Below are 24,674 nucleotides of genomic sequence, written 5' to 3'. Positions count from 1 at the left end.
TTGATCAACGTTTTGTTAGGCAGCCCCCAAAATGAATTTGTACCAGACAGACAATACACTTAGCTGCAGGAATTCGCGGTGGGACGAGTGTGAGAATGAGTATGAGTTTGTGGCTAAATTGGTCCTCTTGGCTCTTTCTGCCAAGGCGACATATTTTCTCACGCGATTTTCATTCATTTCCACGGCAGTAAAAGTTCAAAGCAGTCCAGACAAATATATCCAACGAAAGCGATTGGCATAAGGCATTGCCAAGTTTAGAAGTAAGGCTTGCTAAATGAGTACTCTTGATTTTGAGAAATGTTTTGTAAAATATTCGAGTATGGCATAAATAAATATCCATTTGTCGCAAATAGGATCTTTAGTGTTTTAAGATTAATATACGTCATATTCTACTAGAAGTTTACTTTAGATAAATAAAGAGATATATAGATCGCATATCTCTCATTCTCGAATCTTATAAGCAAATCTCGAAAGATAAGAAATCCTAGAAGAAATAAAGTGAATTCTCTAGAGGATCAGCTCTTCCTACCTTGCGAAGGAACATTTCGTTGCACTGCTTGGCGGTGCTGCGCCAGTGGCGATGGCGATAGCGGGAGTTGCCCAGTTTCAGGGTGCCCTGGAGGTCGGCTGCCTCCTCGACAACGCGCCGGATGCACTGGTAACGCAGGCGGTTGCATCTGTGGATCGGTTGCATGGGCACCACACCGTGCTCTGGCTCCGATTCCGCGCCGGAGCGCACCTGATCCTCATCGTCGTCCACCCAGGCGCTCAGCACACCCTCGACGAAGTTGTACAGCATCTGGATGTTGGCCTTCATGGGCGCCGAACCGGAGGGCACTTGCGCCTCCGTCTTGATGAGCTTCCTGTTCTGGCACACCTCCCGCAGAAGATTCTCGCCGAAGTGCACGGTTTTGTGGCGCCGTCTTCGCGAATTGAGCGATGCAGCCGAGGCGGACTTCATCAGCTTGCCATTCGAGTGATGCACATAGGCGGGCAGTGGTTGCACTAGCGTGGTTGTGGGCTCCAGCCAAGCGAGTCCCGATCCCGGTCCTCCTAATCCAACGTGTCCGGCTCCTCCGACTCCCACACCCATTCCTGCGGAACTGGCGGAGTCTCCCCTTTGCAGGGTGTTTGGCTGGGAATTGCTGCGATAGTGATGGTGCGGATGCGGATGCGGTGGCGAGGGCAGTGGCTGCATCTCCAGGTCGTCCAGTGGCGCCGGCTCAATGTCATCCAATGTGGTGGGCGGCTGGGCCAGCTGGGTGCGCAGGCGATTGAAGTCGGCGGCACAGCGAGGCAGTGAGTTGCACTTGGCGGCGTTGAGGCATTTGCGATTCCGGCAGCTGAGTAGTGGGGCACAGGATCTGCAGTCGTGGCAGATGACCAGGCGGCGTTCGCTCGTCGTTCCTGCTCCTCCTGCTCCGGTAGCTCCCACGCCCATAGTTCCACCTCCTGTTGGCGGCGGAGGCGTGGCCGTTGTGGATGGTGTCGTTGGCACATCGGAGCCCATGGCTCCAACCAGATGAGCCGGCACCGCATGCAGTTGCACCTGCGCCAGTTGCTGATGCCTGGCCAGATTCACCGAGCTCACCGACGACGTGATGCACTGCCTCGCCTGGCACTCCTGGTACCGGCAGTGTGGATCCGTACAGATGGGGAGTAGTGGACAATCGGGATCCGTACATGGTCCCGGGGATGGTGAACGAGGAGCCCGCTCCGCACTCGAGGACTTGCGCTTGTGGCCACCGGAACGCTGGGCGGACATGTCGGAGACCGTGGCGGACCGTTGGGTCTGATGGCGACGGGAACGCTCCTTTCTACCACTTGACTCTTTGGTTTTCGGCACATACTGATAGCGTTCCTTGTGCGGCTTGGCATACAGCCGTTCCAGATGGGCGGTGTTTGATGTGGATGCCACTCCTGCCCCACCACTCGCCACCACTTCGCTGGCCGAGTGACGCAGTCTTCGCTCCCGGGAACGCTCCTCCCTCCGCTGGCATAGGGGAGTGTGGGACAGGGCACTCGGCACTGCATAGCCACTGGGAATGCTCATGCGCTCCGGCGGTTGAGCTGGCGGAGGTTGCTTTCCAAGGGATTGCAGCTTGTGGAGAGGATAGGCTATCCAATCGGCAGTGAGCTGTTGCTGTTCCTCTTCGCTGACGGCACCACTGTGCCCCAGGGAGTGTCTCTTCCGATGGCTGGTCTTCGACTGATCTTGGGCATCTTCCTGGGAATTGGATCGGGGCTGGGCATCGCCACCACTGCCATTGCGGCGATGATGCGACCGACGGGACTTGCCCCTTTCCGTTCCACTGCTGCCCTGCATCTTGGTGAGCCACTCCACAATGTCGGTCTTCAGCAGCGAGAACTCACAGGGTCCGGAACTTTGTCGGGACAGCGGTTTCTTGAGAAGATCGGCCAGGGCCTTTGCATAGGCAGAGCCCACAGCCTTGTCCGCATCCGAAGGCAGTCGATCTCGTTCCCGTTCCTTCTTGCGCGGCAGATGATCCAGCAGCCAGTCGGGCAGTTCGTCCTTCAGCACTGTGATCTCACTGGGACCCGACGAGGTGCGCACTGGCTGAATGGGACTGGCAGTTTTTTGAAGCTTGAGCCACTCCATGGTCTCCTCCCGCACCTGGCCACCTTCGGCGGATCGGGCGGAGTGGCGCTGCTGCGCACGACGATCGAACCACTCCAGCTGCTCGGGCGGCTGGCGCAGAGCACTCTTTGGCATGGTGGCCACTTCCTCGGCACTTTTCTGCCGTCTCGGTGGCAACTGAGGTCTCTGCTCGATCCGCACGTGGGCATGACCCATGGGCTCGGCCAGCCTCACCGATCCCTTGCGCCTGATGCACTTCTGTTCCATGGTCTCCTCATCGCGAGCTCTCACCCGGCGTGTGATCTCGAAGATGTCGCCGTTGATCTGGTGATAGAACTTCTCCACTTCCACTCCGCGATCGAACTCCTCCTTGGCCGTGGGCTTGGCATGTGATCGCGAGGGTGGGCGTGGCGGTGGCGGCAACTGGTTGCCCTCGTCCAGTTTCTTCTTCTTGTCATCACTCTCATCGGAGGAGGCGTTGAGCAGGGCACCCGAGCCCGCCGCCCCACCATCCACCACCCAGCTTATCGAGCGCTCACCACTGGTGGCTGTCCCAGTGCCGTCGCCCTTTTGCAGCAATCTGTCCAGGCTGCCATGATGGGTCTTAAGTGTGGTGGCACCCAGGCTGCCTTGGGTCTCGCCCAGCGATTGCAGCCGGCACTGGGCATTGCAGATGCAAACGCCTGGTCGCTTTTTGCTGCCAAAGCGAAAGAGTTGGCTGGCCAACTGTGAGACATTCTCGCCAAGGCCAAGGCCCAAACCACCGCCACCGCCACCACCGGAACCACCACCTCCGCCAGCGGCGGCTCCACCCGCATCCCTTCCCGAGGCCGTTGTTGCCGATGTCAGGCGTCCTCCTGGATGCGCCACTGGTGTGATGTCGACGATCACGCAACAGCAGTGCAGCGAGAAGGTCTTCTTGGGATCGCCGTCGCTGCTGCAGTCCGCCCCGCCAGCACTTCCGTTTCCGCTTCCGCTTCCGTTTCCGACTCCGTTTCCGGTTCCTCCTGCAGCACCGCCACCTCCACCACCACCTCCTCCGCCTCCTCCTCCTCCTCCTGGACCCGCAGGATCGCCTGCAGTCGCAGCAACACAACCACCACCACCACCACCACTAAGAGATGGCGGTGCACCACCGATCGCACCACTATTGCCGCTGTGATCGCCGCTGTGATCGCCGCGCTCGCTGTTGTTGTTGCCTTGTTGGGCGGCCAGAATGAATCTAAATCACAGCGGCAGCAACGGAGGCGAGGTCCTTTTCGTCCTTGACGATGGCGATGTCCTGTCCTCAGTATCCCATACATCCGGCGCTAGTCCGCCATTTGTGTTTGTGTGTGTGCGTGCGTGTGTGCACTTGCCACTTTCCACTTTCCAACTGGCCTCAACTATTTAGTGCTGATTATTATTCATTTGATTAATTAAACTAAAAGCTCATTTTGCGGCACAGTCATTTATTACATCGGCAGCAGGGGTTGTTTTTCGTTTTCGTTTACGTTTTTCGTTTTCGGTTTTGTTGTTGGCTCTGTTGCTTTGCCAATTTATCTCACACGCGTCGCACACATTTATCTATAATTAATTATTTTTACTTGTTGCCAGCAAAGCGAGTGGCAAAAAAGAAATCACTTGGCTTGTGTGGGTGCGTACGTGTGTGTGTAAGTGTGTATGTACATATTTATTCATGGATTTATTTAATTATATTTGTTTTGCTCTATAAATCACAAAGTACCCGAACTTTTTGCTGTTCGTTTGGGTTTTTGCGAATGAGTTTTATTATTCTGCAGTGACCGAATTAATTTTGTATTTAGCGCACTTTAAGCTGGTTTTATTTATTGTCTACTTCGAAACGAAAATCCTTAAAGTTTGTGCTGCTATTTATTTAAAATGGCTAAACTAATCTGCTGATTTCCAATGAAACAAAACTAAGACTATTGCTAAAATCGAATGGCTTTCGAACTGGTTATTATTTAGGCAGTATTACAGCAAACTTTAAATGGACATAAAGGGAGAGAAAACAATTCACCAAAAAAGGGATTTTCTGAATTTGAAAACAATTTTTAAGCCTTCGTATTCAAGTTGCTCTTCATTTGACAGACGCCAGATATTTAAACGGATTACGCAGGCGGAAAGATATCTTTTTTTAGACTTTCTCATACTTTACAAAAACGTGCTGCATACGAAAATAATCCCTGACAAATACCCCCATATGTACATATATGCATGTCTAGGCGTAGGCGCTTTAATTAGCATATATAAAGTCTAAAAAAACAATGTTGCATGCGGCCCTTTCCTTTTTTTTTTGTACTTTTGGCCAAATTCTCAGAGCTTTTCTTCGGTGTTATTTTAAAGTTGCTCTGCGAGAAAGTTTTTGCAACTCGTGCGCAAATATTTTGTTTGTTATATTGCTAGCATAAATTTGTTGGCTATCTGCACAGACACACTGTGAAAGTGGGGGCATATATTTATAAGCGCATACATAAATACTTTTCGGGCTGGCAGCAAATGCATAAATTTCATGTCTACATCTACACGGAGATATGACTCGGGAACTGCTGCTTCTACGGTCTACGGTCATGTTTGTGTTTATGCAAAGGAGTTTGCCAAAGTTTTTTCCTCTCGTTTCGTTTCGTTTCGTTTTGTTCCGTTTCGTTTTGGATGCTGCCAAAAAGTTTGCTTGTTAAGTGAAAGGATTATATGATCCGGCGGCACGAGGGGAACAGCGGGGAGGGGTGGTAGAAAAAAAAAACTTAAAAATACACAGCCGAATAGAACAACAAAACTTTTCCTATTTTTATGTTTTTAGCTGTGCTGCACCTAAGAAGAAATCCCATACACAACAACTTGCCACAAAACTTGAGTTGTGTTGATAGTTTTTATAGCCTACTTTTCTGGGCCGCATGAACAATGCGAAAAACAGGCGGGAGTCTTGGGCAACTGGGCCTTCCCAGTTGCGAATTAGTGTCTTCGGCAGACGGGGGCAAAAGTTTTTGGCCAGCTTGTCCCGTTTAGATTAGAGCCGTCGATAAGTTTCAAGTTTGCCACATTTGCCATGTGTTTAGTTGCCAACTGTGTGTGCGTGCTGGAGATGCCACACTGCACGAGTGAGTGTGTGTGTTAAGATGGGGAAGGCTCAACTAGTTGGCAACTTGGGAAATGAGAAAATAAGGATGGCCAGGGCTTTTGGCCAAGTCTCGGCTTAAGCCACCACTTGAAAAGGTGCTTGGGCGCATTTGTTTAGCGATTTTCGCTTGATTCGGCCAATAAAGTTAATTTCCTTCCACCCCAAAACAGAGGAAAACTTTTCGCTACTCGTTTGGCGTGTTAAATGACATTTTTATATCGTTTCGATTGTTGTTCCTTGGCCAAAAAAACTTTTCCAAATTGCCAAGCAGCGAGGTCCCAACTCAAAAATTTCCCTAGCACGCGAGGGAGTCCTGAATAAGTAAAGATGGGATCAGTGAGATAGTAGTTTGGCCATCCAAACAGGTAGCAAAGCTCCTTTGCCCAACATAAACGACTGGGGTCTTTAGCTAAAAAAGTTACTCCTGCTTATACGGCTTATGAAGAATAAGAAAATGTGGCAGCAAATCCACTCGAGGACTTTCTGGGCGGATGTGGCTCAGATAAATTAGATTTCCGCCTAATGCCTGGCCAGCCACAGGCCTTTCGACCCAGGATCTCCATCTATCTCGATCTCTTTCACATGGATAATAATTTACTTTTAGTTGAAATTATTTTAAATAGATTTATCCGCATCGACTGAGGCTTTAATGCGTTTAGCACACGGAGGACGAGGGACTTGTATCCATAAATATAAATACGTTTAATGGTTGGTAGGGATAAGCAACAATAAATGTGCCACACCAACTGCAGCAGCTACCTATCTCACTCTCCTTGGTCTATCTGTCTTCGTCTTTCTCTTTTTATCTGAGACTGCACTTGTATGTGTGAGTGTTTGTGTGTTTGTGTGAACTTCGACAGGCATGACGTTGATAATATCCTTGCACATGCATGACGTTGCTACTGCTGCTTGCTGCTTCTTCGTGCTCTCAGTTATCCTTGCAACAGAAGGCGCAGCCTTTTCAATATGCCACCAGCACGATTATTATTGTTGTTGTTCGTTTATTTTCTTTTTTTTACTTTTGCATTCGTATTTGTGCGCATCTTGTTGATATTTTATTAGCCCAACTTTTGTGGGCCAAAACAGCACGCAAAAAACAAAGCACACATACACGCACAGAGTTCCTCGCTGTTTGTGGGGAAAAAAAGTTTTTCTTTTTTGCCTTAGCATTTGAGTTTTTATTCTTTTTCCGTTCGATGGCGATTTAAATTTTCGCCCGCGTGCTAAAAATATCTGGGCAAATACATATATATATATAGGTATATATACATATATATGTGTTTAGGGACAAAGGCGAGAGCGAAGCAAAACAAGTCCGCAATATAACATGGAATCTCGACACGACTCGAATCTCTGGCGCGTTTCAAGTTTTTCCACATTTTTTTCACTTTTTTTTAGCGAGTTTTTTCTTTTCTGCCTTGTTTTTGTTGTGCCCTCAAATGACTGCGTGCGTGTGTGTGTGTGTGTTTGGGTGCTGCCGCTGTGTTGGTAAATATGTGTTAAGTGCGTTGGTATTTGCCTGTACCCTTGTAGCCCCACCAAACGCCCCCCCAACCCCTCGTATCCTTCACAGCTGCTCTGGCATTTTTCAACACTTTTTTCTGTTATTGTTGTTGGGCGGGATTTTCATTTGGTGCGCCAGGTTTTGCAACTTGTTAATTTGCTTTTAATGCCTGAGCTGACAATCGAAATTTTCGTTTGATTTTCTACCCCCCCCGCAACCGCACCCGCTTACAAATACACTCACTCACACCAGTGCAGTGTGTGCTCCCTATTTTCGTCAGCCGTATATTCTTTCTGTATTATTTGCTTTTCCTTTTATTTTGTTATTGCGTTTAACTTGTGTGCTAAATTATATGGTCTATGGTCTGCGTCAATTTCAGCGCTGCGTGTGTTAGTCCTTCTGTCGACACAAGTGTTGGTGTATCTATGTGCTCTTGATTCGACGTGTGTGTGCCTGTGTGTGTGTGTGTGTTGCTGTTTTGTAATTTGATTTCTTTTTTGCCGCCCGCCTCCCGCTGAGGCATCAGGAATATAGCTACAGCTTCAGCTTGAGCTTGAGCTTCAGTTTCACTGCCTCTACTTTCAGCGCTGATGATGCGATGTGGCTGCTTCAAAGGCTGCTGACGCACTTTTCTCGGACTTTTCCCAGCTTTCCTGACCCGTTTTGATTTGATTTGATTTTATGCGATTCGTTGCGATGCTATGCTATGCGATTCGATACGATACCGATACCGATACGATTCGATACGGCGGCGGCACACAAGCTGCAATTTATGATTTATTTTAGCGTTTTAGCGTCGACGACGTTTGGCGAAGGACGAGAGGACTTGTGGACCGACACACAGTCCGCAGACTGGCTATTGCGTTCGCGTTACAAAATGGCGTTACACACAGCTGCCAGAGAGCGCTACCAAGCACAGCTCGCGACGACGTTCCCGTTCTGACTGACTTTTCACCACAAAGGATGTGGATATGCCAGGCAGCCGGAGCAGCTCAAGACCCTAACGTTCTCCCGCTCTCTCCCAATCTCCCACTTCTCTCTCTCTCTCTCTATTGCTCGCTATCTCTTTTGGAGAGCTTCCAGCAGCGCAGCGACTGCTCTGCTCGCCCCATTTCGTGTAGACACACACGGGCACACGCACACGAACGAAACACTGGGATTCGGGTCGCGAAAAGCTTCAGTTCGGCTCGCTTCGGCTCGACTCCTTCGGCTGACGAGTGTGGCATCGGGTGTTCCAGTGAAATTGTTTATAACAGTTCTGGCCGCACACATTCCGTTGGTGGTTGTGTTTTTCCCTCTCGGCTGCCAGGCTTCGCCTTTATTTACGTAATCTGCGAAAATCAGCAAAGCTTCCCTACCAGCATCCTCGCTCTCTTCGGCTCTCTCGCCAGTCACATGGTTGGGCAAGGTGAAAAGCTGCGACCAAAGTTTGCTCTCTTCGTATATCGCAAAGAGTTGGGTGCCAAATGAATGCCAAGAGATCCACAGCGCAAATCCCTGTGAACCCAGCATAATTTACAAATCAGACGACGATGGTGACGACGTCATCAAAACCAAAATGCAGTTATAATGCACTCAGTGCGAGCGAGATAGAGCAAGCGAGGCGAAAGAGAGAGAGAGCGAGTGTGGTAGAGCTGGGGGAAATATAACGTATACAACCCGTGTGACAGCTGCCAGAGGGCGAGGCAGCAACTCAAAGGTGTTTAGTCAACATGAACAACGACAGCAACAACGACAACGGCAACAACTTGGAGTTATGTGCGGTAGGTCGGCCGCAGCTAAAATTAAATTTATTCATTGTTGTCTTTGAAGCCAAGCAAACGCAAGTCAAACCACAGCAGATGCTCTACAGAGCGAGAAATTGTAGCCACTGGCTGCAATGTCTTCATAAGCAATATAACGGCCAGTAAATAAAACTAGATAATAAGGGTATTATGTGGATTATAGAGGTAATCAAGGTAATCGAGCTTAAAAGTTTTAAAAATCCCATCAAATTGAAAAAACTTGCATTCAACCCCCCACAAACTCTCCAGCCCAGCAACCCATCTTAGCCAGCAAGTACTGCTTTATTTTTCCGAGTGCACTGGCTTCTGATGCCGCTCCAGCTGGCTGGTTGGCTGCTCCTGCTGTGTGCACTCAGGATTTTGCTCTGGGGCGTATTAAAGCTTTTACAAATCGTGAGCACAATTTATTTTGCTACAACTTGGCTCATCGCGGCGGCCAAAAGGAGACATTTTGTTTGGGGGATAATGGATAATGGAATGGCCGCAGAGAGAGAGAATGGCAAGTTTTTGGATTAATTTGTAACTGCTTTCTATTGTCATCTTAACACAACATCCGGAGAGAATGTGCGTGTGTGAGTGTGTGCATTAGGCATTTGATTGAATTGATATAAATATTTGATTATTACGTGTGCAAACTTAATTATGTTGATTATATGGCCAACATAATTATGTGGCTTGTGGGTGCAATAAAGCGATCTAGTTGCGACTGCCTCTGCCCCGCCAGTCTACTCATTTTTGTTCATGGAGGCGAAACTCTGTTGCTTGAGTCATAAATCCAGACAGGCGTTAAATCTGCGCCTCAAATGGCCCCATAAAGTCAACACCTCAAAACTCAAATGTCGCCAGGCAGCCAGAAATACACAAACACACATATACAACAGTAAAAGTTCCCCCTACTATGCAACATAGGCAATCACAACAGCAGAAATGCTTAAACACGCTCAAATAAGTCACATGGCGGGCCACGCCCACACACACACACGCACAGGCAGAGGCACACGCGCACGCAAACACCGAAACAGCCATAGACACGAAGGAATCGTAAAATATAACGCATACGCAGCGTTGGCCCAGTCCCGGTCCCATGGCAGCGGTAAGAAAATAGCTCGAAATATGTTAATAATGAGATGTGAGCGGGCGCTGACTGCTAAATATTATACAAATACTTGCATATATGTGTACTCAGATATATAAATATATATAAATGGCAGGGGAAGCTGGGTATGCAGGGCGAAAGGAACCCACAAACACACGCAGTGTAAAGCCTTGCAAATCTACATAAACTCGGTCAAGGACACTGCAGCTGATGCTGAAGCGCTGAAACGGATTTCGAGGCTTCGAGGCGATGAGGATGTGGATGTGGATGTGAATGTGGATGTGGATGTGGCTGCAGATGTAGATGCAGATGCAGATGCATATGAGGCGGTGGAGGCTGTGCCACCCAAATTGCCTTTAAATATAATTATTTTCCTTTTATGCGAGTGAAGGATTGCCGCCCTGGCAGCGACATTTAAATTTAGACCACCGCATCCTGCATTTTCCATTTCGCTAGCAGATACGCTGCCAGATAAGAGAAGTCACTTTTATGACGTCAGTAAACCATTTTAGGCCGTTTTTCTTTCGTTCATCCGTTTGCGGCATCCTCTCCCCCCATCGCTTTTCCGTTCTGCCCGTGCAGCTCGTCCTTTTTCGGTTTTTCCTTGTGTTTCAGAGCGCGCGCAAATGGCAGGCGGGCAAGAACAACAGCAACATCAGCGATAGCATCAAAACTACAATAACAGAGCGAACGAAGGTCCTTCTCTTAGGTCCCAAAGAGAATCGCAGGCATTGAAAGCTTCGTTCGTCGTCCTTGCTCTCTGCCATCCTGTCTGTCTGTCGGTCTGTCTGTCGGTCTCTCGCATTTCATCTATTACCATAAAATCAAATCACAACAATAACCATAACCATATAGCAAAGATTTAATAACTGTGATTGGGATTTGAAAAATGAATTTTCTTTCTCTGGTTTGCCCTCGCTTTAGGTGAGATTATTTAATGGCTTTTACCATTTTATCCCAAGCATTTGGCATTGAATTTCACAAAACCGAACGCTTGTAAATGTAATTGAAGTCTCTGACGACTGGCAAAAGAAGCAAAAAAATATTGAAATTGTTTTGCGGTGGCAGCTCAAACGATTTGGAGAATGATAACCCAGCTTAATAAATTTCCATTCAATTCGAAGCAATTCGGCTTGCCGAAAATCGAAATTCTGTGCCTTCTGCGGCCCGGAAATCTGCATTTGAGCGTTTTTACAATTTCCGGTCTTAGGTTCTGGCGTTTGTTGCTTAATTTCCGTCACCTCGACCATAAACAAATGCCTGCCTACTTTTTTTTTGCTCTACAATTTCCCGCACCTTTCGCAATTATCAAACTGTTGACTTGCCGCTTCAATTTGGTTTTATGTCAGTTCATTTTGTTTACTTGAAGCGCCGCCCTCGCCTCGCCTTGTGTTTTTTACATTTTTGTTTTCAAACTCGGACTCTCTGTTTCTAGGCCAAAGCTCTACCGAATATCCTGCCAGGCTGGACACAAAAAAAAAAAGAAAAAAAGCTTCCTTGCGGCTGTTGGCGGCATTAAATACAGCCGACACACTGAGATGCTGAAGTCTGGACAGGGCGAAGTGTTTTCAAATCCAATTACCAGCGCAAATTTAATTTGTTGCTGCACTCGAGGAAAAGTTGCCAACACCGCGCTGATAGCCTATGAAAATTGTTTAGCTGCAATAAAGCAATGTTAGTCGGTGGGAAAAATGGGGGGAAAATCTGAGGAAAAGCGGTAGCTATCAGTGTGCCGCCGAGTTTGTATTTTTCCGGCTGAACCGGAGGGCGGCATCATCAAGTGGTCACGAGTGAGAGAGAGAGAAACGGAGAGAAAACTCGAGCGAGGGCTGGCAAAAGTTTAATTTGAAAAAGGTTTTCTCGTTTTCGTTGGACTTTTGTTTTTTTTTGTTGCAACAACCACCTCCTCCGCCTGTGCCCTTTTATTTTTTTTTATTAATTTTGTTTGGCCCGGTCTGCTGGAGGTGTTGAATTATGAGCAAAGTTCATGAGCCTGGGAACCCGGGGACTGCTAACAATTTTGTAAGCCAAATAAAGCCATGTTATGGCCAAAGGCGGTTTTAACAGTCGCGCGCGCCAAGCGTTTGCCTCAGATTTTCTAGCCTTTTTGGGGAGCATGGAGCGAAAAACCCAAGCTAATTGCCTAGAAATTGCCTTAATGATGGTGCAAAAGCAGAAATCACAAAATATGACTGGCAACAATTTGGTTAAAAGTTCCTTTTTTTCTTTCCCCCAACAATCTCTCTTTTGATTAACCTTTTTAATGCTGGGCCACGTTGGGCTCTTCATTTCGCATGCAATACTCATAAAAAGGTCGCAATTTCATTTCGATAAATTCTTGGTGGGCTCAACTGGCCAGCTTGGCATCCCGTTTCCATTTCCATTTCCATTTCCCCTTGGCATGGCCAACAATTTTTCTGTTTTTCTGTTTTTTTCCGTTTTTTATTGTTGTCGATTATTGTTGAGTTTGCCCAGCATTGTCTATGCTTTTCTTGTTGTTCCTGTTGTTGTTATGATTGGGGCGCATTTCGTATTTGAACTATGCCAGGACTCTGTTAGTTTTCCACTTCTTTACTGGCCAGCTCCAGCTCCACAATGGGATTTTACACGCAGCACAAAGCTGCAGGCTATCTGATCACTCCACGCGCCAGGCAGTCAAATCAGCGGTATTCAATGGGATATTTCTCTGAGTGTGTTGGCCTACGGCTTTCCAGCTGCTGCCACCTAATTGTTGGCAATGCGAAAACTGAGAACTTGTCTATGAAACTGAAGCTGGAAGCTGTTACTTCCCCGTTTTCCCCCCTCCTCTGCAGGCAAATAACAATTGCTCCACTGACAGGCCTTCTGGCCAGGATTCGTCCTTCCTTCCCTTCCCATCCCCTCCCCCCTTCCTGATGGCACACCCATGGCTGATTCCCTGGCGCGTTTTGACCAGCACGAAATGCCTCGTGCAACTTGAAACTAAACTAGCTAGAAGGCAGGGGCGTCGGGTGTGTAGAAAGGGGGGAGGGGGGGGGATTGGGGGGTATGTGGGGTGGGCAGACAGAGGCGTGACTGCTGGCCACTGCACAATGGGGCCATAATTTCAGAGCGAGACAGCTGGCGAGTGTAAGCGAGAGGGAGGCAGGACAGCAAACCGAATGCGAAACCGAATTGGAATCTGAATCCGAGACTGGACGCTTAAGCACAATGCCCCACTAAATTACAGTTAATGTTTATTTCTTTTGCCACCCCGCCGACTGGCCTCCTTGGAAAGCTCTCTGCTTCCTCTTCTTCTCGTGGGGGGGGGGGGGGGGGGGGAGCGGTTGGGGGGGGAGCCCCTTTACTGAAGTGGAGAATTGTCGACGGCTCTCCTTGGCTTTGTTTACATTTCTAATCTCCCGCCGCCCAGTGGCTCTTCAAGTGCCCCCCCTTAAAGCAGCCCCACTCCCCGCCCCTGACTGACTGCTAGTTACTGCATTTCGATTGTAACGGGTGTTTTTTTTAGAGGTATAGAACTTTAAGTTGGCATTACTGTTCAAGATGGCGACCGATTTAACAGCTGTCAAGTGATTTATTCTCAGTTTGGTTTGGCAATTCGTCATGCGTGCTTACAAAATCCAACTCGTGCAAGAATTGAAACCAAACGATCATCAAGCAAGGCGTAGATTCGTCGAATGGGCCCAAAACGAGATTGCTGTTGTTCCCGATTTTTCATAAGCCTCCAAGATCTTGTGATTTAACACCGCTAGACTACTTTTTGTGGGGCTATGTAAAGTCATTGGTCTATGCGGATAAGCCACAAACGCTAAACCATTTGGAAGACAACATTCGCCGTGTTATTGCCGATATACGGCCAAATATTGGAAAAAGTCATTGCAAATTGGACGTCCAGATTGGACTACATCCGAGCCAGCCGTGGCGGTCATATGCCAGAAATCATATTTAAAATGTAATGCCACAAGATTATCTTTCATGTCAATAAAATTCATGTCAATCGAATAATCCATCGTTGTTTTATTGCAATTTAAAGTTCTATACCTCTAAAAAAAACACCCTATATCTTTGACTGCTAGCCGCCCCCCGCCCATCGAGAAAAGCCCCCTCGACGATCTACGCCCATTTTAGCCAGCTTTGGTTTTAGTTTTGCCTTTGTTTTATATTCTTTTTTTTTTCTTTTTGCGTCATCCTCTTTGGCTGTGGACAATGGTTTATTGAGTTATGGCTTGCATGCGGATATCCGCTTCTCACAATCACACAGGCAGTCGCAGGACACACAGATACAGATGCAGATACACACACACACACACATTTACATACATACATAGTAGCTGGCACATTTATATAACTTTGTTATTGGCTCCCATTGAGGTGTCGGCCAGAGATTTCCCTTGGCTTTTCCACTGCCTCCTGCTGCTGTGATTGCCAACTATAAATTAGCAACATTTTCATGTTCGCTCATAAAATTTTCTTTTATTTTATACCCAGCTATGCTCTATAAATTTATCGCTTACTTACCACCGCCACACAAGGCAACAATTCTGCTGAATATTAGCTTAGCTTACCTGCAATGGCAAAATCAAAAGAAGAAATGGAGAATGGTTACTGTGTGCGTTATAGATATTGATATCAATATTTTACTTAAAGTGTCACACACAAACAAACACACACACACACAGGAAAAGGTAAAATCGACACACACACATATGAACACATAAAGTTTACAATCTCCTATGCAGATAAATTGGCATTTGATGTCGGCCAAAAAGTTATGCAAATTGGATTTTTCAGTGCTTGTTTACAGTGCGAACGACGAGGGAAAATATTAATTGCCCTAGAAAAGTAGTCAATCGAATTTGCATATATCATTGACAGATCTTTATAGCGATATCAATTTGCATTTACTGACGCTTACAGCGGAATATAATGGATTTAATTACAATGAATGGAAAATGCCAGTAAAAATCTGAAGTCCGCCTGTCAAATCAATTTCACATGTGACAAATTTGTCTATAAACCTTTCTATTAATTTATTTCATTATTATATGTTATATGCTATAAAAAAAATATTTTAGAGAAATTCTTTGAAGGTAACTTACTTGATATTTGGATTTAAACAAACTAATTACTTGTCATATTTTTTCATCTAGTTCCTACACAAACTAGCAACAAATGAGGACACTCGTTTAACATTTTCTTAAGTTTTCATTTGAATTTTCCTTAGTTGGCCCTGGCAATCTGCGCGCTTTTCTCATTAAGAACTTTTTGGGGTAACTCAATCTCGGGACATTTCAATTTCAGCTTAATTTCTCAACTTAAGGACCTAATCTGCCGCTGTCATTGTCCTTAATTGTTGACCAACAACAATAAGAGCCGTTCTAAATGGAATTCAAGTTTTGGGCTTCGCTGCCAATCTGCTTCCTTCTTATGTATATATATTTTTAGCAAGGGACTCGACCAATTTAGTTGATGACTTGATTCCTGTGTTCGCTCTTCCCTGTACAAAAACACCTCAAAGGACATTTTTTGGCCCCGCTGCCGACTGAGTTTCAGTTGAGAAAACATCGCTTTATAAGAGATGCAAATATGTAGTTGTTACATTTAATTATATTCATATCTTTAGCCCCATTGCCGGCCAGGTAATCTGAGCGGGGCGAGGATGTGGGCGTGGCATTTCTGCGAACTGTGCGAAAAATGTACAAAATGCTGAAATGCTGAACACATGCCAATTACGCGGGGCAACGCAGCCAGCCAGGCGGCCAAAAAAGGAGCAAAACTGTCGAGGTGCCAAAATGAGGCCTGAGAAACTGTCGAGGTGAAGAAGGTCGTGTTCCCAAAACCCCCCACCCCTCCTTGGATTTACCCCTTCTTTTCGCACCTGCTCAGGTGTGTGTGCGAGTGTGTGTGAATTTGTGAGGTGCTGAGCAGTTGTGGGATGGCAGCTTAAAATGCGCGAATGCCGAAACGACATTTACATGTTACACACAAAGAAATGCGTATGTGCGGGGGGGTGGGGGGTTGCTGTGTGTGCGCTCATGTGAACCTTGGCAAGTTTACTCCCCCTGTAGTTGTGCGTTTTTTGCACATTTTATTATTTTTTATGACTGCACGAGTATAATCTTTTGACATGGAGGTAAAGGCAATAGCAACGGCGGCAGTGGCAACGGCAACGGCAACGGCAACGACAAACGAAACGAAAACGAAACGGAACGACATCGTTTGCCATTTCAGGACCTGTTCCCCAGCAGGAAGGAAGAAATCAAGAGGTGACTGAAGGAAGGAGCCAGGCCGAAACAAGCCAAATGGCAGGCAGGAAGCGGCTTTTTATTCGGTTAACTTGATTTGCACTCGAGTGTGCGAGCAAGTGTGTGTGTGTGTGTAAAAGTGCTATTTCCTTCAGCCCAATTTCAGAAGCTCTTCCTGGCAACCATCGCAGCTACCCAACTCAATTGTTCATTGATGTTTCTTTTTAACTTTTTCAGTGTGATATCATCTTACGTGGTTTTCAGCTCTCTGCCTTCAGTTTTTACACATTATACTTCTCTCGATTAAAGTGCTGAAATGAAAATCTTCTCGATTTCATCGCCTTCCCTTCCCCCCACCCTCTTCATTTGGCTTTCATTGCAAGTCAAGCTTTCGATATTTTACTCGGCGTTATATATTCGTATTTTCTGTGAAATTTGCAAATGGACGCGCAGAATGGAGAAAGCGCCGGGAAAGTTGTACTCCAACTCTCCTTGTGAAGCATGTGCAAAGTTTACTTTTTTTTCTGCACTCGGGCTACATTTTTTTTTTGCCATCTTTCATTCGAGCCCGGCTTGAAACTTCTCGGGCGTACTTAAGGCGAGGACTGTGAGTGAAAAGTTGTGTAAGTGTTTTAAAATCCCTTTTCAGGGGGCGCCCGAGCGTCGAGTGCATCTCATTGAGCTGTTGAAAGATCCTAAATTATGCCAAAGTAGCCAAGGACATTCAGGTAAACTCGTAACTCGTATATTCGTTTGTTCGTTTCACCCGGGGGCAATTAATGAGATATTCTACCACCACTCTTCAGCTCTTTCCAACTTCCCATACAGCTGCATCAGCTTGAACCGATTCGTTTAATTATTTTGGTTGGCCGGCAGATGCGCTTAAATTTCATAAGCCACATGCAGCATCCAGCATCCGAATGCCAGAGCACTCTGAGCTGCTTTTCGGCCACCGCAAAGGGGCAAATAAAAGGGGCCACTCCCACGGCACTTGGCCATGTGCTACTCACACACACACACACACACATACTAAAGTCGACTTATACCACATGCGGCCAGCAGCCAAAAGAATTATCGAGAAATGAAAATGAATTCCAGGCATCTCCCACTCCTTTTGAACTCGTGCTTTCTGCGCTAAACCGAACCCACAGCAGCGGCTTTGGTACTTGGACAACTTTTGGCTCAAGGCTTTTAGCATTTCATAATGTCATTTGGCAAAGAAGATGGCAGTAGCAGCAGTAGCAGCAGCGGTTGCAAAAGGACGAAAAAATATGAAATGGAATTGAACACAAGCTGACTGCAGTTTATATCCACACTTCATGACAGATATGGCATAGCTAAGGACACCCAATGCAATTGGTGAAATAGCTCTTTAATGTCAAAGGTTTGAAAGACCTTTTAATAACTAGTATGCATTAACAAAAACCTTTAGATATAATTATAAGCAAGAAATGGCTCTTTAATGGTTTAAAAAATCTTGCATTAACTAGTACGCATAGACAAAGTCTGAAGCTATAATTCTTTGTAAACCTGATTCAGTTTTTAAACAATAGTAAACAAACAGATAATGATATCACATCCAATCCTATATAGATGCATATATACTTATATAATATATCCCATATGTTACCAGTGCGTGTGGGTGGTGCAAACTTCTGCTGACAGCTCTCTTTTGCCGTTGGCCTGAGTATCAAAGCTGCTGTCTAACTAACCGGTGGCAAGAAATAATACAAAAAAAAAAAGGAAAAAAACGGAGAAGGATGGAACTTAGTTCCAAACTTTGAGCCAGAAATACGTGGCAAAAACTGAAATAAAAAAAAAGAAGAATGAAACTAGAAAAAATAAATGGCAAAAAACTGAGTTCGTTGGTCAGCGGCAAATAAGAAAACTGTTATTTTTGTGTCAAATAGTTTGGCCAACTGTCCACGTCCAACTTTCGCTGACAGCAGCAGAAGACTTTCTCCCCCCTTTCACCTCTCCTTTTACCTCCTACTTTTCAGCCCCACCCCGCCCACTTGCCCGTCTTCCTTAATGCACTCGCTGCAAATTAATATTGCACTTTTTTCTTAGCCATCCTCCGCCTGCCTTGGCAATAGTTTGAAGATGAGAAACTTTTTCCCCGAGCAGCTTGTAATACAAAAATTAGTTTCTTCACTTATTGAAATGTCAATGGAATGTCAAGCGTGCGGGGGTGAGGTGGCAAGTGGGGTAAAGGGGCACAACGTCTCTAGCCAAATTGTAATTTCCACGTCTGAGCATTTCTTTTTCTTAGCTGGGCCCTTTTTTTGCCGCCAACAAGCTCGGGATATTCCTTGCTTTTTCCCTTGGTTTTCCCTTTTTTTTTTGTGCTGCCTGCTCTACGTCAATTTGCTTGAAATGCTCTGTGCCAAATGATTTAGCGTTGCACGGGGATTCCCCCTCCTGGGCCTCCACACACCTGCTACAAAGTTTTCAGCCTTTGTTTTTTGCGTGGCCTCAGCTGTTTGGCAGCGCGCTCATCAATTTGCCCTAATGATATCAGCGCGTCGCAACGGCAAAAAAAAAGGTGCGAAAATGAAAATTAAACAAAATTAAAAAAAGGGAATCCCCCGCGATAAGGACATAAAGCTAATGAGCACAGCCATGCCACAAGAAGATGGTGGTGGCTTTCGAAATCCCAAAAACTGGTCCAAAGTGGCTTATGTGTTTACACGGTTTTTCATCTTTCAAAATCGCCTTCAGGTCCTTTTCTCGATAGCTCTTCGTGGCCTAATGAATGTCATGCTTCCCCAGCGTTCAGCATTCAGCTTTCTTCTGCTTCTTCATTTTGGGGCAAGTCCTTTATGGTGTCAGTCAGAAAAACCACAAAGTCGCATAAATTAATGTCTTGCCACGCATTTAAAATGTGTTCAATTTGGTGTTGTTTGCGATGTCGCTTCATGGGGGGTAATTAATCAATTTGATTGATCATTCCGATGGCCGCAAACTGCCCGGGGACTCGTCCTTTTCGTTTTCATTTTTTTGTTGTTTATTTTCTCACTTTGGTGTGGGCAAATGCAAATAAAGCGAATGTCAATAATAAGTACTTTAAATTATGCAAGCTCATTAAGCCAATCGAGCTGAATGCCAAATGCAAAAGTTGTAATCAATACGCAGCGAGTGGGTTGCAAAACTTTATCATTCAATTTTCCCCACAAAAAAAAAGAAATATATAAAAAAAATTATAAAAAATGAAGGGAATAAAGTTTTGCCTGCCAAAGTGTCATAAAAACTTTTGTGTGCTGTTGGCGAGAAAAAAATGTTGAATGCACACAATGATCTGACAGTTTAGTCAAATTATATTATCAGCAGAAATTTTCGGGCAACGAAAACTATTTTTAGACAGGCAAAAAACTATGTCAACAAAGGCCAACTAACTATACAATGCTATCAATATTTCAGCTACTAATGATGCCCATAGAACTGATGAAGTGGTCGGGAGGGAGGGGGCACACAGGGAGAATTGTATCGAAAATTCACAATTAAAAGGGGTGACGTCTCTTGAAAATTCATCAATCGGCAGGGACACTTGCCCACGCCAATGGACAGGACTCTCCCATTACAGGGGCTCATAAGGAGCTTAACAGCAGCCCGGTTTGGCCTTTGGTCCTACTTTGGTCCTACTTTTGCCTTGTGCCCCCTGCTCCATTCCCCGCTCTCCACATTGCCACATCCTGTGGACAGCGCAAAGCTTTTAAATCCCCCTCAAAGGACAGCTGACGCCCCCCTCTTGCGGCCCTCCTCGTCCGCAGTTTCCTGCTGCAACATTCGCTCGCTCACTTAACAGAAAAGCTTTCACGAAGCTTTCAGCGGCATGTTAAGTCGGGCAGCAGGCGATTTACATTATTCAAACATTGCCCAGCACTTTCAGCGCTGTGTGTTTGTGTTTGCTCAGCGCCCGGGTACAGTGGTCGCTGGCTAGCAAGGAAATCACAAGGCGGAAACGTGCCTGGGGCGCTTTCGCCACTAATGGCCTGGCTTAGCCTGCGTATCAATTGGGAATAGTCAACCTTTTAGAGCGTTCATTTTTATTGAATTGATCTAATGGCTTCATCATTATCATTATCACCGTACTTATTTATCAATGGTTGCCGTTTTTCGGGCAGCCATAGAAAGACATCTCATCGCCGGCGGCCACAAACACATTTGCGTTGGAAAACTTGGCTGTCTTATCAAAACACAACATCTACGCATACAAACACCCACACACACACTCGTACACTCACGTGACGGAGGAAAACGTGGTTTCTTCCTAATCGCATTTGGCCAAGTTTTTGCTCTATTTTGCACAGAGCCTTTTCTTGGGGCTTACTTTTGCAGTTTGTCGATTGCGGCCGGGAACTAATTGAAAGCTGGCCTGAGCTGCATTAGTCCGAGATTTGTGCTCGCATCACGCATACGCCACGTTAGCCCCCCTCAACCAATCAACATTACGCATACGCACTGTGTGTGCGGTGTGACAGTTTTACTTTTATTATCATGTGAATGGGGCATCCCTTTCTGTTTTCATTTCGGGCAACTGAGTAACTGAACTGAGTGACTGAGTAACTGAATAACTGGGTAACTGAGCAACTTGTGCGGGTCTAAAGGGGGGGATTAACCAAGCGTTTAATCGCAGCTTGACACACAAAGGCACATAAAACACTCACTCACTGTCTGACATTATTGGGCCGCTTTTGCCCTTTTATTTTATTGACATTTACTTGCTTAACGTGCTTGTAGCTCCTCTTTTATTGTTATTATTATTGTCGCTGCTTGATTGTTGTTGCTGCTGATTGCTGCTGGTTGCTGCTGCTTTCTGCTTGCTATTTGGCTGTCTATCGTTCACGTTCAACAAAATTGCAATAAAGCGAATTTTTCCACACGTTGCATACTTTGGAGCGCCGCTCACTCACACACACACTCGCACATGCTATATGCATGTACATGAGAGAAAATTGCAGTTACTGCCGCTCGATGACTGAATTTTAAAACAATTTTTTATACACAATTTTCCATTGTGCGGCGGCGGCGTTTTGGGGCAGGAAAACTCTTTTGCAGCAAAAGTCTGTGGCTCCTTGCTGGCCCCGGAAACTTTATTTATTGCAATATTTTCGTAAGTTGCAAATCTGGCACGCGCACGCACACACACGTACGGTACACACACCCACACACTCGCTTCCCGGAATTTCGGTTGATTATAAAACGACAGAGCAAAAGTTAGCGCATCGCCAGCAAAACAGCAAAACAGCAGAGCAGCAATGACAGCGGCAAGCGGAGCGGAGCGCGAACGGCACTGGGAAAATCGCAGCAGCGGGAAAATCGGCAGAGCAGCAGCAGCAGCCGAAAGCTTCTCTTTCGCAGCTGGAAAACTGAAAAGCCTGGAAAACCAAACCGAACCGAACTGAGAAAGCCGAGCCGACGAGAGAGCACGGCCAATGCGCATGCGCCGCAGCAGAAAAGCTGGAAAAGTCTGTGGGGGAAAATCGAGGGGCAGCAAACTTGTAGAGAACATCGCAGCAGCAGGAACATCGAGTTCTCCCTTTTGTGTGTCAGTGTAACAATGGAATGCCCCTTCTGCTCCGCGCTCCATCAAGATGCAAGTAGAGTTGCAGGCCTCATTAGTGTCAAGGCGACATATAAATTTGGCACTAACTAGACAAATTCCTTGAGTGGCCAATTAATATGCAAGTGCCACGCCCGCTAGGCGAAGGCGTGGGCGTATAAGGGAGGGATATATATATCATCATCATCTTCATCATCATCAACGCAGACCCATCTATCATCCCAGAATGTTGGCAAAAAAGGAATCAGCAAAGCAAGAGAAAGTATTTCGGGGCTTTACATCCTGTTGTTGGCTTGGGAGTCCTGCGCCTGTCGTCCTGCTCTCTAGGTGTTCAACTGTGTGTGTGTGTGTGTGTCTGTTAGTTTGTGTGTGATTGTGTGTGTGTGTATGGCAGTTTGTTTTTAATCAACGTTAACTGGGTCAGCTTTTGGGCTGCAACTAAAAATATCATTTATGCTGCATTTGACTTTCCCCCGCTCATTTGCCGCGCCGTTTTTCAACTTTGAATAAGCAAATACATATAAAATATATACCTATACCATATTTATACACACGTATATTTATATATATACATATACATATATATCATATATCAAGAATGTAACAGCGGCTTGAGCTTTGCCAGATTTAACATTTGAAAGGTAGAGGAGTCGGTGCTGTTAGTGTTACAGCTTCTGTTGCTACTGTTGACCCAGTTGGCTCTCTAAAAATAGCACAGCCCACAAAGGGGCGGGTCGTGGGGTCAAAGGGCGTAACGGGATGGAGTGGAGAAAGTGGGGAGTTCGAGGCTCCTGCCGCCAACGAGAATTTGAATTTGAGCAATTGATGTCGGATGCTGGCTTATGACGAATGCTGAGCGCTCCGCTTAGGAAAATGCATTCGCTGGGAATGGGAAATTGCATTTCGTGGCAGTTCGTTGGGAGTGGGTAATGCAATATTGGGGAGTGACTTTGCTGTGGACTTTTACTTAAGGTGAATAATCTAATTTTTATGTAGGTGAGGTCAAGGAAGCGGGTACGTTGAGATACTCTCGGTTAAATTGTTTTCACAGTTTTATTTAATATTGTGCAAAGAAAAGTGCTAGAAGAAGTACTAACACCTTACAGCCTTATAGCTGGAAGTTAAATATAAGAATGCACACAGTATTTGCCTTTTAGTAATACATCAGTCACTTTTGCTCTCAATTATTTAAGTGATTTAAAGTAACATTTTGACTTTAAGCGTAGATAGAGCTCATTAACATTAAAATTGAATAATTTTATGTTTTTAGAGGTCAAAAATTCATTGCCACAGTTTGTGAATCATATAAAACTCCATTCATTCAATCCACAATTAAAAAGTTGCGATTTTTCCTATTAAAGTTCACATTCACACAACTAATAACAACAAATGCACAGAAGAGCACTCACCTCTGATGATGTTAGATAGCACATCCTTGAATCGGTGCTCTCAATGGAAGCCTGTTGAACAATTCCGTAGCGTGACTCGCGATCGCTCAAATACTCTGATCGCAAACTATCCTGACGTATGAACTCGGCACTGAAATTAATAATTAAATGTAACATTATATGATGTAATAGGAATAGAAATGTTAGCTCACCGTTGTTCTAGGGAATCGGCACGAGCACTCTTGTATCCCGAGTCGTTGAGACTGCTGTCCTGTCTCAACGAAGGCAGCGAGTCCCAGGGCGAACGTTTGTGCCCGGAGCCAGGCATCTGCTGGGTCATCATGCCATGTCCAGATCCAGATCCAATGGTGGAACTTCCAGAACGCCAGCCATCGGAGTGACGGAACCACTGGGCCCGAGCCGACTCTCCAATGCAAGAGGCGCATCGCGAATTAGAGAAACTAAAAGATAAAGCCACAAAGTTGGTTGGGAATAATACCAAAATACTTATTAATTTATCTCACCTGGAATTGTGATCCGATAGGTAGCCACGATCGCGTTCGCGTTCCCGCTCCCTGATCAACTCATTGCGATCACTGTAGTAGCCATCACGATCGCGATCCCTCTCCTTATCGCGAATAGTGGACAATGGTCGATGTGGCGGCAATGGCAAAGTGGATGATTTGGCATTGGCTGTGGATAAGATATGGCATGGAATGGGATTAGTTCAGTTCGATTTGCAAATACCAATTGAAATCCTAATTGAAAACATTCCAAAATCTATGTCAGGCAAATGCAATCGACTTATGGCTTCAGTTCGCATCGAACTGAGATCGGATGAGTACAAGCTAGAGAGCATTAAATCTGGAAGAGATCGTGCGGAATGGATCCGGAATGGAACTACTTACGCCTACGTAGTGGATATGGGCTGCGCTGGTTCGATCCGGGTAGGCTTTCAGCGAATTCTGATGATTTGTTGATTGGTCGTTTTTTTGTTGGGTTGTTGTGGTTGGTTGTTAATATTGTAGTTGTTCGTGGTGTTGTTGGTTGTTGTTGTTGTTGATGTTCGAGTGTCGTTGGGCAATGCGAGGAGAGTAATGAATGAGCATTTCATGAAGTGACATGGATAGCAATTATGGTATATTGTTAAAGAACGGTATAATAAATATTGACAAAAATACATAGATTTTAAGAAAACGAAATATTAAGTTAAAAAGTTTAAAGTTCAATGTAATAAATTAGCTGGGATATATTGGCACTAACTTGAACAATGTTATATTAGGATATTATTTCAAAGAAAAATTCTGCTTAAGCCATTTGAAAAGTTTAATAACTTTAGAATATATTTAAATGAAGTAGCTCAATTTTATGATTTAAACAATGAAGAAAATGCCGCTT

At 45.6% G+C, this 24,674-nt stretch overlaps 1 protein-coding gene across 13 annotated transcripts in view; it reads right to left on the bottom strand.

Moving 5' to 3' along the window:
- Positions 1-24,674, bottom strand: part of LOC120449874 — an 85,052-nt gene that overhangs the window by 52,456 nt on the left and 7,922 nt on the right. For 8 of the 13 annotated variants that reach the window (XM_039632546.2, XM_039632547.2, XM_039632548.2 and 5 more), the window contains 3 exons: positions 23,801-23,969; positions 23,489-23,737; positions 23,298-23,427 (listed from right to left, as the gene is read on the bottom strand). In XM_039632546.2, coding sequence (XP_039488480.1) covers positions 23,298-23,427; positions 23,489-23,737; positions 23,801-23,969 — 548 coding nt within the window. Of the gene's footprint in view, positions 1-529; positions 3,059-23,297; positions 23,428-23,488; positions 23,738-23,800; positions 23,970-24,674 lie in introns of those variants that run through there. The other 5 variants (XM_039632541.2, XM_039632545.2, XM_039632542.2 and 2 more) reach the window with 1 other exon arrangement.

Source organism: Drosophila santomea, chromosome 3L (assembly GCF_016746245.2).
Source record: "Drosophila santomea strain STO CAGO 1482 chromosome 3L, Prin_Dsan_1.1, whole genome shotgun sequence".
Classification (NCBI taxonomy): Eukaryota; Metazoa; Arthropoda; class Insecta; order Diptera; family Drosophilidae; genus Drosophila; species Drosophila santomea.
The sequence above is the reverse complement of the archived record's forward strand: the minus strand, read 5'-3'. Positions and strand labels throughout refer to the sequence as shown.